The sequence below is a fragment of the Jaculus jaculus genome, chromosome 3 (assembly GCF_020740685.1).
Source record: "Jaculus jaculus isolate mJacJac1 chromosome 3, mJacJac1.mat.Y.cur, whole genome shotgun sequence".
Lineage (NCBI taxonomy): Eukaryota > Metazoa > Chordata > Mammalia > Rodentia > Dipodidae > Jaculus > Jaculus jaculus.
Window position 1 is genome coordinate 126,137,396 of NC_059104.1, and position 14,589 is coordinate 126,151,984.

The 14,589-nt window shown below is 37.5% G+C and overlaps 1 protein-coding gene across 2 annotated transcripts in view; it reads right to left on the reverse strand.

Moving 5' to 3' along the window:
• Naalad2 (N-acetylated alpha-linked acidic dipeptidase 2) overlaps positions 1-14,589 on the reverse strand; it is a 44,626-nt gene that overhangs the window by 25,653 nt on the left and 4,384 nt on the right. For both annotated transcript variants that reach the window (XM_045145798.1, XM_004661885.3), the window contains exons 3-8: positions 12,430-12,616; positions 10,397-10,498; positions 8,361-8,486; positions 6,158-6,344; positions 4,862-4,955; positions 3,346-3,444 (exon numbers count right to left, since the gene is read on the reverse strand). In XM_045145798.1, coding sequence (XP_045001733.1) covers positions 3,346-3,444; positions 4,862-4,955; positions 6,158-6,344; positions 8,361-8,486; positions 10,397-10,498; positions 12,430-12,616 — 795 coding nt within the window. The remainder of the gene's footprint in view (positions 1-3,345; positions 3,445-4,861; positions 4,956-6,157; positions 6,345-8,360; positions 8,487-10,396; positions 10,499-12,429; positions 12,617-14,589) is intronic.

A 14,589-nucleotide genomic window follows, 5' to 3' on the forward strand; every position in this document is an offset into this window, starting at 1 on the left:
AATAAATAAGTAAAATATTTTTTTAAAAAAGAAATTACCTAACCAGGCATTTCTCAAAACATTTCCCACTGTTAAGTGACATGTGGTTCTGTATATAGTAATTCTTACTATTATGAAGCTTTCTTTAAGACTAGAAGTGATCTATAAGCACAATGCTTAAAAACTATGCTGCCTAAAAGAATCATAATAAATGCTACTATTAATTGAGAATTTGTGAAGCTCTGCTAAACTGTACATTTATGCAACAAAACTTTTTCATGTTGTCACTGTTGATTCTGATTTGGGCCAGGTATTAGGCATGCACTCAACTAATCAAAATTTAAACAAGAGGAAATGCAGCCAAGCTCAGCCTTACCTCCTACCCATTGTAAAAATGCTGCACATGTGTTATAAATCCAGAATGACATGGGAAATTGTTGAGCCATTTTTCCACAAGAGAACATAATAAACCTTTGTTTTCTCTGTGAATAGAACAGTCCAGTTTTTGGGTATTTGTGATTATCTTTGAAGGGGAAACTAACAGGATGCCAAAGCTTATATAATGTTAAGTGTAGATTCTACTCTCCTCCAAATGCATACTGTTTCTGAATGCGTAACTAATCGAAATACAATATTCACCAAAAAGTATCTGAAAAGGAAACTAATCAACGAGTCTTTTTCCTTCTAAAAGCACTAACTGAAAACTTTGCATTTCCTACTGGAGATAAAAAGTAGTAAGAGAGCTGGAGGTGAGGTGAGTGGTGTGGAGCCTGTGCTTAGTTAGTATCAGTAAGAACCAGGTTCAATCTGATCAATTAATACTACAAATGCAGAAACACTTTCAGTGTATGTTTTTAAAATTAAAAATTTAGGGACTGGGCAGATAGCTCAGCAGTTAAAATTACTTGCTAGCAAAGCCTGCCAGCCCAGGTTCAATTCCCCAGAACTCACATAAAGCCAGCTGGGAATTTGTCTATAGAGGAAAGAAGCATACCCATGCAGACACACACATTAAATCAATCAATCAATATTAAAAATAAAATAAAAATTTTAGTCTAAATTATACGATTAGTAAAATCCCAAATGCATTGATAGTATGTCACTTAATTAAGAAAAGGGCACGGTAGCTCATGCATGTCATCCCAGCCCTCAGGAAGCTTAAGCAAGAGGAGTGCTATGCATTTGAGGCCAGCCTGGACTCCACAGTGAATCTGAAGCCAGCTTGTTACAGTGTGAAACCCCATTTCAAAGGAAAACAAAACAAAAACAATGTCTTCTAAATAAAATGAATCCTAGGATCTAGGCCCTAGAGGGCAGGGATTTTTTTCTATTTCACCCACTACGGAATCCCTAAAACTCAGAATGATGCCTTGCATCTAGTAAGTCTGTGTGTCATGGACTAATGCACCACTATAAGGAAAAGCTGGGAAAGACCCCAGCTCTTTTATCAGGGTCCCCTCTGTCTTTCATTTTACTGTGTTCTTTGACTAGACTATTTATACAACTCTGCAAAGGTAAAGAAACATGAAAGTAACCCAAAATTCAAAGTGGTATGGTAACTATAAAGGTTCATTTAAGATCTTTCCCTGAATTTTTTTTTTATTATCTTCATTTTGATATTCCTAATGAGCTGATTCTTTGTTGTTGTTATTTTGTTTTTTGAGGTAGGGTCTCACTTTAGCCCAGGCTGACCTGGAATTCACTATGGAGGCTCAGGGTGGCCTTGAACTCATGGTGATCCTCCTACCTCTGCCTCCCGAGTGCTGGGATTAAAGGTGTGTGCCACCACGCCCGGCACGAGCTGATTTTTTAATTGCTTTGAACATTCCTTTGAACAAGTGTTAACAGTTCCTCTTCAGTGATGGCTGCAATGACTGGGAATTTGGCTTTATATCTTATGATTTGATAGTCTCTCTAAGTGGATTAATAAATTATCAAGATCTCCATGGGATGAGAAAAAAGAGAATCTTTTAAGTTTTTTTTTTATTATTGTTGTTACTGTGTATCTGTCCATTCTGAACTCAAGTCAAAGCTTTCTGCCCAAAATGAAGCAGAATAGCTTTTGAATATCTAGACATGAGATTTATTTTTCTTCTGAGTTTACTCTTGGAGTAAGATAATTACAGAACCAAATCTGTATGTTTTCTTCATGTCTATATGTTCCTGCTTGTACCTCAGAAAACCCTTTCTCTTATATGAGGATGTTATGTTTCCCTACCTCTGGGATGCATAAGTTAATTAGATAATAGTCTCTTAAGTCAAAGGAACTCTGTTCTGATTGAATTATGATGATAAATAACCAAGTAATCCTAAAATATCTATAAAATAAGAAAACTGAATTTCTAATCATTTAATTTTTCAGAAATTAAGATAATTTTAGAAACTAAAAACTTCTAAGTATCAAAATTCAAAGGTAAGGCAAATTATTATCAAACAAGATTATGTAATGATTTGCTTTATTAAAAACAGCTCTACCTGTTCTGATTTGTCAGAAGTAACTTGTCCTGCTCCCCAGTCTTTCAGGCAAATCAATCTTCCCAATGTTCTCATCTTGCTCAGCACTTCCACAACTGCCCATATAGTTATTATAGGCTAGTGGCATTGCCTGCCTACCTACCTTGAGCCAGTAGAAAACTTTCACTCTTTCTGTAGGGCTAAGCTCAACAGTTGCATATAATCATTCCTCTACGATAGTGCTTTAAAGTGTTAAACAAGACTAATTATAATCATAGCTCTACTGAGGCTAATTGCACCATGATTTCCTCATTTTGACTGGCTTAACACATACATTAAATAACCAATAACTGAAACTTCCTTTCAACTTTTTCACTCTCTCCCTCAAATTAATGTTTAACATGGAAAGCATGTGAATGCTATTGGAAAAACTGAAGTTATAATTTTAGCTGAAAATCAAAATACTTCTAAAAATATATTTATTTGCGTGCACATGTACACATGTGCTTTATGGGTGTTCCAGGATTTTCCGCCACTGCAAATGGAATGTCACATTTTGTGTTCTGGCTTTTTATGGGTGACTGGGGAATTGAACCTTGGCCAGAAGGTTTTGTAAGCAAGCAACTTTAATCATAGAGCTATCTCCCCTGCCCACAAAATCAAAGTTTAAAAATATCATTGCTTGAAATATTATAATCATGTAATTCAAATGTAGCAATTTTTGAGACTCTGAAACTAATACTGTGATGTCACTATGTTCTCAAGTATTTCTGAAGTGACAGAAATATAGAATTTTCACTAGTTACATACAATGAGGAAAAGAGAAAAACTCTGCATAACAGATCAGCTATCTTGGCATCCATCTGTTTAAATATAAAACTTTACTAGACTATTAAGTTATCATAAAATTACCTGGAAGATTCACTTTCTATAAATCCAGGTCCGATATTGTAACTAACATTAAGGGCTCCTATCCAGCTTTTGTCTGGTGCCGCAGTTCCTCCCAAGTGTCTGTCAAGAAAGAATGAAATAGAAAAAAGTTGATCATCAGTTTATAAGAAGAAAGATGAGGTTCATGGTGAGATAATGTTTCACTGTACATGTAAGAACTATATACCAAACAGGTTGTCAAAAAGCCCAGCCCTCACAGAGCTTGTGTTCTAGAAAAAATCACAACCAGACAAATCATCTGTTAGTGAAGAGCTCAGGAGAAAAATGAAACCCTGAGAACAGATGGGAAATAATGATCTCTGTACACGTGATCTTAATTGCTTAGTAAGGAAGTAGGGAAACCAAGATTTACTAAAAAGAGCAAATTCATGACTGTGTTTAGGTAAAAGATTTATAAAGCAATTTTATGTTGTTCAGATACACACATGTAGAAATGGAAGCTGGGAGATATGCAAAGAAACATCACAATACATAGTAACATCAAACCTTGAACATTCATCATGATCTGGACACTGGTCACTGCTATGATTCAGGGAGATGCATTACTGTTCTCTTTTTACCAATAAGGAAACTGAATCAGTGAATAAATAATTGTTCCAAGTTAACACATGTAGTAAGTGGTCAGTCAGTATCAGTATATTTTTATACTATAGGCTTGGTATAAATGTCTAATGAATATCTAAGAAAATCCAAGTATTTAGAAAAAAATCTCAATGGGCTAAAGAGATGGATCAGCAGTTAAAGGTGCTTGCTTACAAAGCCTACCAATCTGGGTTTGACTCCCCAGTACCCATATAAAACCAGATATACAAAGTGCCATTTGCATATGAAGTTCATTTGCATGTGTCCATTCTCTCTCCTCACAAATAAATAAAAATACTTTTAAATCTCAAGGCAGTGCTCACTTTTTATATTTAGACAGTGATTTGCATTTGAGAATTTTATTTGCAGCAACAGAGCATTCTTATGTCTGAATTATTTAACTGACTGCTCTTTTTCTCATGGTATAAAAAAGTATGTGCCATTATTTCTACTTCAGGAGTCATTCTGATACAAGATACCACTCTTAACATAGTTGGATTTTATTACCTTATGTTGGTTTAAATCAGAAAATGGACATCTTCCTCTCATACTATGGTGTTTTGAATATGTTCTAAATGTTTTGTCCCTAACTGGTGGCAATTTGGGAGGTAGAACCCTGCTGGAGTAGGCATGTTATTGGGGTGGGCTAACAGGTCTTATAGCCAGCTCCCTGATTGCTAGAATTAGGCTCACTCTCTTGCTATAGTCTTCACCTACTGTGGAAGAAATAATGTCCAGCCCTGCTCAAGTTATGCTTTTCCCTGCTATCATGACACTTATCCTAAGACTGTAAGCCAAAATAAAAATGTTTCTCCTATCAGCTGCTTTTGGTCAGTTGCTTTGTCTCAGCAATGAAAAGGTTACAACAACACATACCCAAATTAAAAGACTATACCGTAATAAGACTTCTGCATTACTGTATCCAATAGGGTGCACAGGTATGCTGGGAATCCCCACTCCTTCTTCAATACTAAGTCTGAAGGTGTACTCTGCAAGAATCAAGTGCATATATGGAACAGTTGAATAATATAAACAAGGAAAAGGGTGTGCCAGAGCCTGCTGTTCATACAGTAAAAGCTCTGAAGCTGAGACGACTCACATGCCTATCAACAAGCCAAGAAATAAACCATGGCACAGCCAATCAATGCAATAGTCAAAAATAAGCTACTGACAGATTTCAACATGGGTGGCTTTCAAAACCATTATGCTGTTTGCCTAGGGACAGATACTAAAGAGGTGAGAAGAACTGAGAAGAAAGATTATACAAAAATGGGAGGAAATTGGGGAGATGAAATATTCATTGTCTTGACTGTGGAGGCTCTTTCACATATGACAAAACTTGAGGTTTTACATTTAATATAACACTGTTAAAGAACTCATTGGTGGGCTGGAGAGATAGCTTAGTTAAGGTACTTGCCTATGAAGTCTAATGACCCAGGTTCAATTCCCCAATACCCATATAAGCCAGATGCACAAGGTGGCACATGCATCTGGAGGATTTTTTGCAGTAGCTAGAGGCCCTGGTGCACCCATTTTCTCTCTATGTGCCCCTCTCTGTTTCTCAAATAAATAAATAAAATATTTTCTTAAAAAACTCATTGGTATTTTTAAAATAGAAATGTATAACCCAAAGAAGGATAAAATCCTTAGATTATTTAGAAATTTCAAATTTTGAAAATCCAAATATTTTAAAAAATATTTATTTGCATATGCATATGTGGGAGAGGTACTCTCTGGTTTCTTGCCACTGTAAATGAAGTCCAGCACATGGGCCATTTTTTGTGCCTGACTTTATGTGGGTACTGGGGAATTGAATCTGGGCCATCAGGCTTGTAAGCAAGTGCACTTAACCCCTAAGCAATCTCCTCAGCCCAATATTTTAAGATTATTAAAATAAAATATTGCTTTGAACATAAAGATCCAGCTGGGCATGGTGGCACATGCCTTTAATCCCAGCACTTGCAAGACAGAGGTAGGAAGATGGCTGTGAGTTTGAGGCCAGCCTAAGGCTACATAGCGAATTTCAAGTTAGCCTGGGATAGAGACACTCCCTCAAAGGGAAAAACAAAGGCTAAGACCCTAAAATAATGGCTTACAATTTTAGTTTTAATGTGACTCTATGAAGGTTTGTTTTTTCCATCTGGAAGAGCAAGGGGGATTTTTGCAGAAGTGATGAACTGTCTTCCATTACCTTTAGCAGGATAGCCTGGAGTGAGTGGGTCACCTGCGCCATTCAGATTTAACACATTTCCCCTCTGGACAGCAGCTCCGGGAAGGTTCCACCCTTTAGGATATGGCTGTACCTCAGGGGCAAAGTAGTCAGCTGGATCTGAGTATAAGATGATGCCCACAGCTCCTGCTAGCATGGCATTTTTAACCTGTGAAAGCAATGTGCAACCCATGGTGCCAGCATGACACGTGACTGGCTGTACTCCTAAGTGAACAACATGAACAAATGTAGATACTGCTTTTAATAGTGTCATCATATAGGCAGTCATCTTTGCTTTTAAAAATATTTCCCTTTTGGTAAACTGAACAACTGTCCTTTTACTTTACAAAGTCCTAATAATCACCTCTTCTATGAAACATGCCTATCATTCCCAAACCAGAAAAATTAAAGTCTTCCTTCTTCTTTGTACTACTTTTTCCTATGCAGTACTAGTTTAAGATAGATCATAATGCATTAAAATATCTTCTAAGTGTCTGTCTCCCCTACCAGAGCAAGGATGTTGCTGAGAACCTGGGCCATGTTTTACTTTGCTTTTAACCAAGTGCCTACCAAAATCTTGCACATTACAGAGCAAATACTTTATAAATATGCATGTAATTAAATAAATTAAATTAAATTAATTAAATAAAAATTCTATAAATATGTATGTAATTAAATAAATTAAATTAAATAAATTAAATAAAAATTCTATTCAAAACAGCCACCACGTGTTTAAGAAACCATCTAACAATCTAAACTGGCCCAAAATAGGAAAATATGGAAAATATGGCACATAGCACTCTTGTTAGGTCAGTGCCTGAACTTTCTGGAAAGACAATTTCATTATGCTCATCAAAATGTTGAAAGAGGGCTGGAGAGATGGCTTAGTGATTAAGGCACATGCCTGCCAAGCCAAAAGACCCAGGTTTGATTCTCCAATACCCATGTAAAGCCACATGCACAAGGTGATGCATGGGTCTGGAATTCATCTGAAGTGGCTAAAGGCCCTAGCACAACCATTCTATCTGCCTCTCTCTCTAGTAAATAAATAAAATATTGAAAACGTACACTATGATCCACCCACTCCATTTATAGAAGTCCACAGTACAAAAGTGTCATACAAAGGTTTGAAGTATATATAGACAAGAATGTTTACAATGAAATTTTCATAGCAGTAACAAAATAAACTCCAGTCAAGCAAAGTTCGTATCAATGGGGATGGAGGGGGGACAGTTAAGTAAATTATTTTTAATTAATGTTTTTAAAAACATTATGTCTCTGCTTAAATTAAGAGGTATTTGATAAGTAGTTATACAGAAATTTCTAGTATCTACCTACAACAACACTAACCATGAACTCACTCCTATATACTCTATGAGATTTGTGCTATCATTAGCATTTCAATTTTATATATGCAGAAACTAGCACAGAGAAATGAAGCAACAGTGAGAGATCTAGTGATCAGGGGTGCAGATTAAACTAGACGCAGGTGTCCAGATCTAGGGTCCCACTTCTTAATATTGTATTTATTTATTTGCAAGAGAGAGCAAGAAATACAGAGAGAAAGAAAGAGAGAATGGGCACACCAGGACCTCTAGCCACTGCAAACGAACTCCAGATGTATACACCACTTTGTACATCTGGCTTTATGTGGGTACTGGGTAATCAAACCTGGGTCATTAGGCTTTGCTAGCAAGTACCTTAACCACTAAGCCATCTTTCTCTCCAGCCTTGGTCCTAGCTTCTTAACCACTACTGTATTGCACAACTCTCAATGTGCTGACATGAAATAATGCCATGAACTATGGCTGAGGGCAAACATAAAGTTACAGAATACACAGCTTATGATGACCTCTTTGTAAAAAGTTATTCTTTCTATGTGTAAAGAGCACATCTGTAGATATTTCTAATTCTGGGAAGGGTGACTCGGGCTCATTGTACATGGGCAATGGTGTGGTGATACAAAGGTCTTCCTTTCTAGTTTACCTGCATTTCCTACCATTAAACTTTAAAAAGTGAATATTATTTTTACAACAAAAATAATTTCCTTTCTATATGTAATACCATATATAAATAAAATTGGCTGTGCACCCATGGAAAAAGAAAGGAGTTCTGGAAAGTAAATCACACTGACCATTTGCAGGATCAACCTCTACCCGTCCCTCCAGCAACACCACCACTAAACCTTATTGCCTCTGAAGATCTTCCCATATCTTGCAATAACAATCTTCCCAGTGCAGTTGATGTGCATCTCCCTTTCCAGTTTGAAAAAGTCTTCAGTACGAGCATAGTTCACATAAACAAGCTCTCCCTAAGTGGAAACAGGAAAAAATATACATATGGTGCTCAAATTAAGGAGAAAATTTTAAATGAGTTTGTTCTACAAAATTGCATCAGCAGACCTTTTCTTTCTTTATTTGGAATTAATAAACATTCCTATGAGCTGGGGAAATGGTTCAGTGATTAAAGGCACTTGTTGGCAAAGCCTGATGGCCTGAGTTCAATTCTACAGTACCCACATACAGCCAGACATACAAAGTGGCATATGTGTCTGGAGTTTTTTACAAGGGCAGGAGCCCTTGTACACCCATACATACATATACCTTCTCTCAAGTAAATAAGTAAAAACATGTTTTGAAATTTTTTTTTTTTTTTTTTTTTTTTTTTTTAAGAAATACTCCTTGGGCTGGAGGGATGGCTTAGAAATTAAGGAGTTTGCCTGCAAAACCAAAGGACCCATATTTGATTCCCCAGGACCCAATTAGCCAGATGCACAAGGGGGCGCATGCTTCTGAAGTTCGTTTGCAGTGGCTGGAGGCCCTGGCGTGCCCATTCTTTCTCTCTCTTACTCACTCTCTCTCTCTTTTTCTCTTTCAAATAAATAAATAAATAAAATATTTTTTAAAAACTCCTAACTCTTTGTAAATCTTTTAACATCTTAAGAAGTATTTTTAAAAGGAAACATGTATGACACACTTTACGTAGTATTTTCTCTGGAGGAAAATGCCGGCATATATTGAGCTATGGGAACCAGAGTAAATGTCATGTTAATAATCTCAACATTAACTTAATGACATCTGTGGTATGAATTACAAAATAGAACTATAAGTACATTTGAAAATTCATATTATAAACAATAGGGGAAACTTATAAAAATATCTGTTGTTCTCACTAAGCTAAGACCATATTCAGAAGTTTCTTGGTTATTTCAGAGTGGCATCTTCTTCCTTGGAACTGTTTTTTTAAAAAATATTTTTATTTGTTTATTTATTTGCAAGAAGAGAGAGAAAATGGGTGTGCCAGGGCCTCTAGCCACTGCAAACAAACTCTAGATGTATGTGCTACTTTGTGCCTCTGGTTTTATATGGGTACTGGGAAATTGGATCTAGGTATATCTAGGCAGAGCTTTGTAAGCAAGTGCCTTAACTACTGAGCAATCTCTGTCCCCTGATTTTTTTCAATAATTTTATATTAATTTTATGTTGAATTATAATTAATATTAATATAATTAATAATGAGGGTATAATAAAAGTTTGGTGAATTAAATGCAATACATTATTGAAATTAATGTTGCTTATCTATTTTTTGTATCTGTTTGCTATTCTTTTTAAAAATTTTATTTTAGCTGGGCGTGGTGGCGCACGCCTTTAATCCCAGTACTTGGGAGGCAGAGGTAGGAGGATTGCTATGAGTTCGAGGCCACCCTGAGACTACATAGTTAATTCCAGGTCAGCCTGGGCCAGAGTGAGATCCTACCTCGAAAAAAACTAAAAAAAAATTATTTTATTTATGTATATTATAACAGATTACACTCTTTTATCTTCTCGCCTCTAGTCCCATTTCCCTGTGTCCCTCCTCAGTGGGGTTATGAGATTCACTGTGGAGTCATGAAGGTCTCAGTCAGTCCCAATGTAATGTGGGGAGACTTGCCTCAGGGAATTCCCACCCACTCTGTGGCTCTTACAATCTTCCCACCCCCTCTTCTGCAATGAGGAACTGCTTTTAATGCATTTGTGTTATTTCCTTTTTCTTTTTCTTATGGTCTTTTTTATTACTAAGAAATCATTTTAATGTTTTGCTCTTCATAGTACTGAATAACCAACAATGGACTAACATGTATGATCCCAAGGTAAAATTCCTTTGGTTTTATACCTCAGCACAGACTTTTCTATATTAATAAATATGTTAAGACTCAAATAAAGAAATAGTCTTCTAATTTACCTCTGGCATGCCAAGGGCTGAGAAAGCATTATATGGTGGTACAATATTTGTAACATTCTCATATCCATCTGGTGGTGGCTCAAGGTATGATGTTTTGAAAATCTAGCAAGAATTCAAACATGTTAAATTACAGAGAATAATTCTAGATGGTTATTAGAGCATGATTTCTCTTGCCCACAACTTACACTTAAGATTGAGAAAGGTTTTCTAAATAAATTACACTAACGCTAAGAAAGCTTTGCATTATTGTCATAAAAATAATAGAAAGTCTTGTTAATACTTAAAATGCTATGTAACTAAAAATTCTATAATGTAAAAACAGGGATTCATAGGTGGCACACTTGGGCTGGCATGTGGCTTAGTGGTACAGTACTTGCCCAGCTCGTAGGAGGTCCTGGGTTCTAACTGAAACACTGTAAAGTAACCAGAAACCACTAGCAAAAGTGCCACTCTTGTGATTCCTTTTTGCCTTTTCTTTCATCTTTATCTAAATGCTTCCCATATTCTGACCTTATCTCACTGCTTGCCAAGTTCTATATTCCTGGTGAGAATTCACTCCATCAGACTGCACCAATACCTAACATGGTGTCCTGCTTTTCAGACTTGTACATTTAAGAGCCTAATGGTTATTTAGCTTTAATGTTCAAACTCAACCTGTTGAAATTTGCTTTGTATCTTCTATTACTCCTAAAGCCAGTGGCTTTGGCTCCCCACCATCACCACCACCACTACTGTCAACAGCACTAGTGAGCCATCTGGAGTTATCCTGACATTCTAGTTTCTTCCTTCTATAAAGGAATTGTTTATGTGGCCAAGTACACTTCATAGCTGCTTATCAAATACTCTTGCTGAGATTTATTTTGCTTTAGATGACTATTATTTTAAAAGTCCCACTTGGGCTTGGAGAATGGCTTAGCAATTAAGGTACTTGCCTGCAAAGCCATAGGGCCCAGGTTCAATCCCCCAGAACCCACATAAACCAGATGCACAAGGAGCATGCATCTGGAGCTCATCTGCAGCAGCTGCAGGCCCCAGCATACCCATTCTCTCCCTCCCTCTCTCTCTCAAATAAATAATTGAATAATAAATAAATGCATTCTCCCTCATTCCTAATATCCTAATTCAGGATTTCATCTTTGACCTGAACTGTTATCTTAAGATTGTAACTTGAACTCCTTGTCGAGTTTAGAAGTGCTATGTAGATTGCCTAGTCTAAGTCCATCTAAATGTTCTGTACTCAAACTCTTCTCTTGCCTGAATTTATCAGTAGGTCCCAAGAACTGGCAAGTCTGAGCTGCTTAGGCTAGAACTCAGCCTTCCTATGACCATCTCAAGAGCACATCTACTGGTTGGTCACTTCATGTAGCCCAGCTTGTTATTCACACTACTGAAATAAATAAGCTCTTTAGGTTCTAGCAACAATATTAAGCCACTATATGCCTTCAAGCTTTACCAGTGTTTTCCTCTGCCTAGAACTCTCTTACTTTACTTTTTCATGTGGTTAAACCATTATTCTCTTTTGTGACAAACATATCAACTCTTTAAGGAAAACTTCTCTGACTTCCAGTCTAAGCTGAATGACCCATTACTGTGTAGATAATTAACTTTAATCCTCTCTTCATAGCATTACCCTGGTATTTTAAATGTTATATACCATTGTCTGTCTGACGTTAAGAAAAAAAAAAAAAAACAGTAAGCTAACTTTCACTTGAGGACCTCATAACATGCCTAACACAAGTAAACACTGAGAAGTTTGCAATGTATTAACTTTTCTAAAGTATGTGAATTCTACCACACTATTAACAAATTTCTATTTTGACTTGACCCTACATCCCAATTCACAATAAATCAAGGGATGATCTGTGGGTGGTGGCACATGACTGTAATACCTGCACGGAGGAGGTAGGGGTAGAAGGATCACCCCAAGTTCAAGGCTAGCCTGGTCTACCAAAGTGAGAGAGACTATCTTAATAAAAAAAAAGGTCCAAGCGGGGCATTATAAAAGATGAAAAGTCTCAATAATACCAGATCACCTCAGCTCCTTGTTCATCCACAATGGATACATAATTGGCATTTGTTTCATTTGGGTAAGACAGGAGAACATCATAATGAACCAAGTTGGCTGAATCTAGTCCAAAGTTCTTCCATTGTTTTTGGATTTTCTTGGCAAGCAGTAAATTTTGTTCTGTTCCTGCCAGATGGGGTAGTTTTGTAAAAGAACTAAAGTGAGAGAAAAAAGTAGGAGTTAAAAGTTTGAGTAAGTCCTAATGACATCCCTAAGAGTTACCCAGAGGCAAGGCTCATTCTTCAGGCAGTAAGATGTCAATTCTCTGTCAGAGATAGAGGAAGCTCAGCAGAGATGCCAACTTCTAGATAAGCCAATTTTGACTAATTGTGCACAACTGCAGTATTCATACTATCCTCCTTCTGAAATGAACATATTTCAAGGTAAGTATGATAGCAGAAGTTATCAAGCATGAGAAGACACCTGGAAAAATGTCACACCTATTTAGTAATGGTGCAGCTCCTTACTATTTACAAGTAAAGAGAGGGCATTTTTTGAGAGAAAAAAAAAATCTTAATTGTTACCAGGGGCAGTTGGGCATGTCCACGTTCAGTTTAGATTTTTCTATTGTTTATAATTATAATATATATACATAATTATAATTATATCTCTTTGAGATTGTTATTAAATTTCCTAGTGCTTAGCTCTTGTATGTGACCCAGGAAGAGTAGATCAATTGAGCTGTTTTGGTGACAGATAATCTTATAAACACAAGTCTTGCTGAGATTTATTTTGCTTTAGATGACTATTATTTAAAAGTCCCACACGGGGGACTGGAGAGGTGGCTTAGCAGTTAAGCACTTGCCTGTGGAGCCTAAGGACCCCAGTTTGAGGCTCGATTCCCCAGAACCCATGTGAGGCAGATACACAAGGTGGGGCATGCATCTGAAGTTCATTTGCAGTGGCTGGAGGCCCTGGCGTGCCCATTCTCTCTCTCTCTCTGTCACTCTCAAATAAATAAATAAAAATAAACAAAAAAAGTCCCACTTGGGCTGGAGGAATGGCTTAGCAATTAAGGCACTTCCCTGCAAAGTCAAAGGACCCAGGTTCAATTCCCCAGGATCCACATAAGCCACATGCACAAGGCAGAACATGCATCTGGAGTTCATTTGCAGCAGCCGAAGGCCCTGGCATGCCCATTCTCCCCCTCCCTCCCTCTCACTTTCTCTCTCTCAAAAAAATAAAATAAATTTTGAAAAACAATCACAGAAAAAAATAGCCACATAGTCTCACTCATCTACAGCACCTAAACTGAATCTACCCAAGACACCTTACACACCCAGCAAGCATCTCATGGACTAGACACTAGGAGGGATGGAATGGGAGGGGAGGGCATTGAAGGGGTGGGAAACACTAGTCTAGACCCAATCGGCAATGGTACCATAAAATTCTACTTCCTAAAAGGCAGACCAAATGGCTGAACCTTCACCAGGCCCTTACAGGAAACACCTGAACCACAAGACACTGGAGAGGGTAGGATCAAGTCTAACCTAAATCCTCTACATCTTCCTTCCCTCCTTCTCCCTTCCCCTCCCCCTCTCCCTCCCTCTCTCTCTCTCCTCTCTAACTTCTATATATTAGTTACCTTTTTTCCTCATTTTCTTAGGGGACACTGACCTGTAACTCCCAGTACCAGCATGGGGCTATCACCCACAATGAGCTTTTGATCAGAGAAACCTACAAGGTTTTCTAAAAGAATGACAGATTTCTGTCAGAGTACTTGATGACCCACCAAAGGTTGGTGGTAAGTCTCTATTGCTGAAGACACCATATGCAGCCTGACACGTAAAATGGAACGGCATGACTGGAAGCCAGGAGAGAGTCAGTCCTCAGACAGTCAGTGCGTCTAGTGCCAGAAGTTGCTACATGGGCGACTGGGGGAAACAACTAATATCTGTCCAAGCAATTCATGGTCCAACCTACTTAGCAGCAAATAACCTGTTGTGATGCCCACATAAGTGCAATAATGGCACACAGCCATGGTGGGGAACCAACTGCTCTTGATTTGGCTAACTGATCCCCTCGGTGGTATGAGACCCATAGCTGGAGCTGGGAAACAAGTCAGAACCACATTCAAACATAAGACCACTCTCCAATATCAAGCTACCATCAATCATGGGCTACAAGA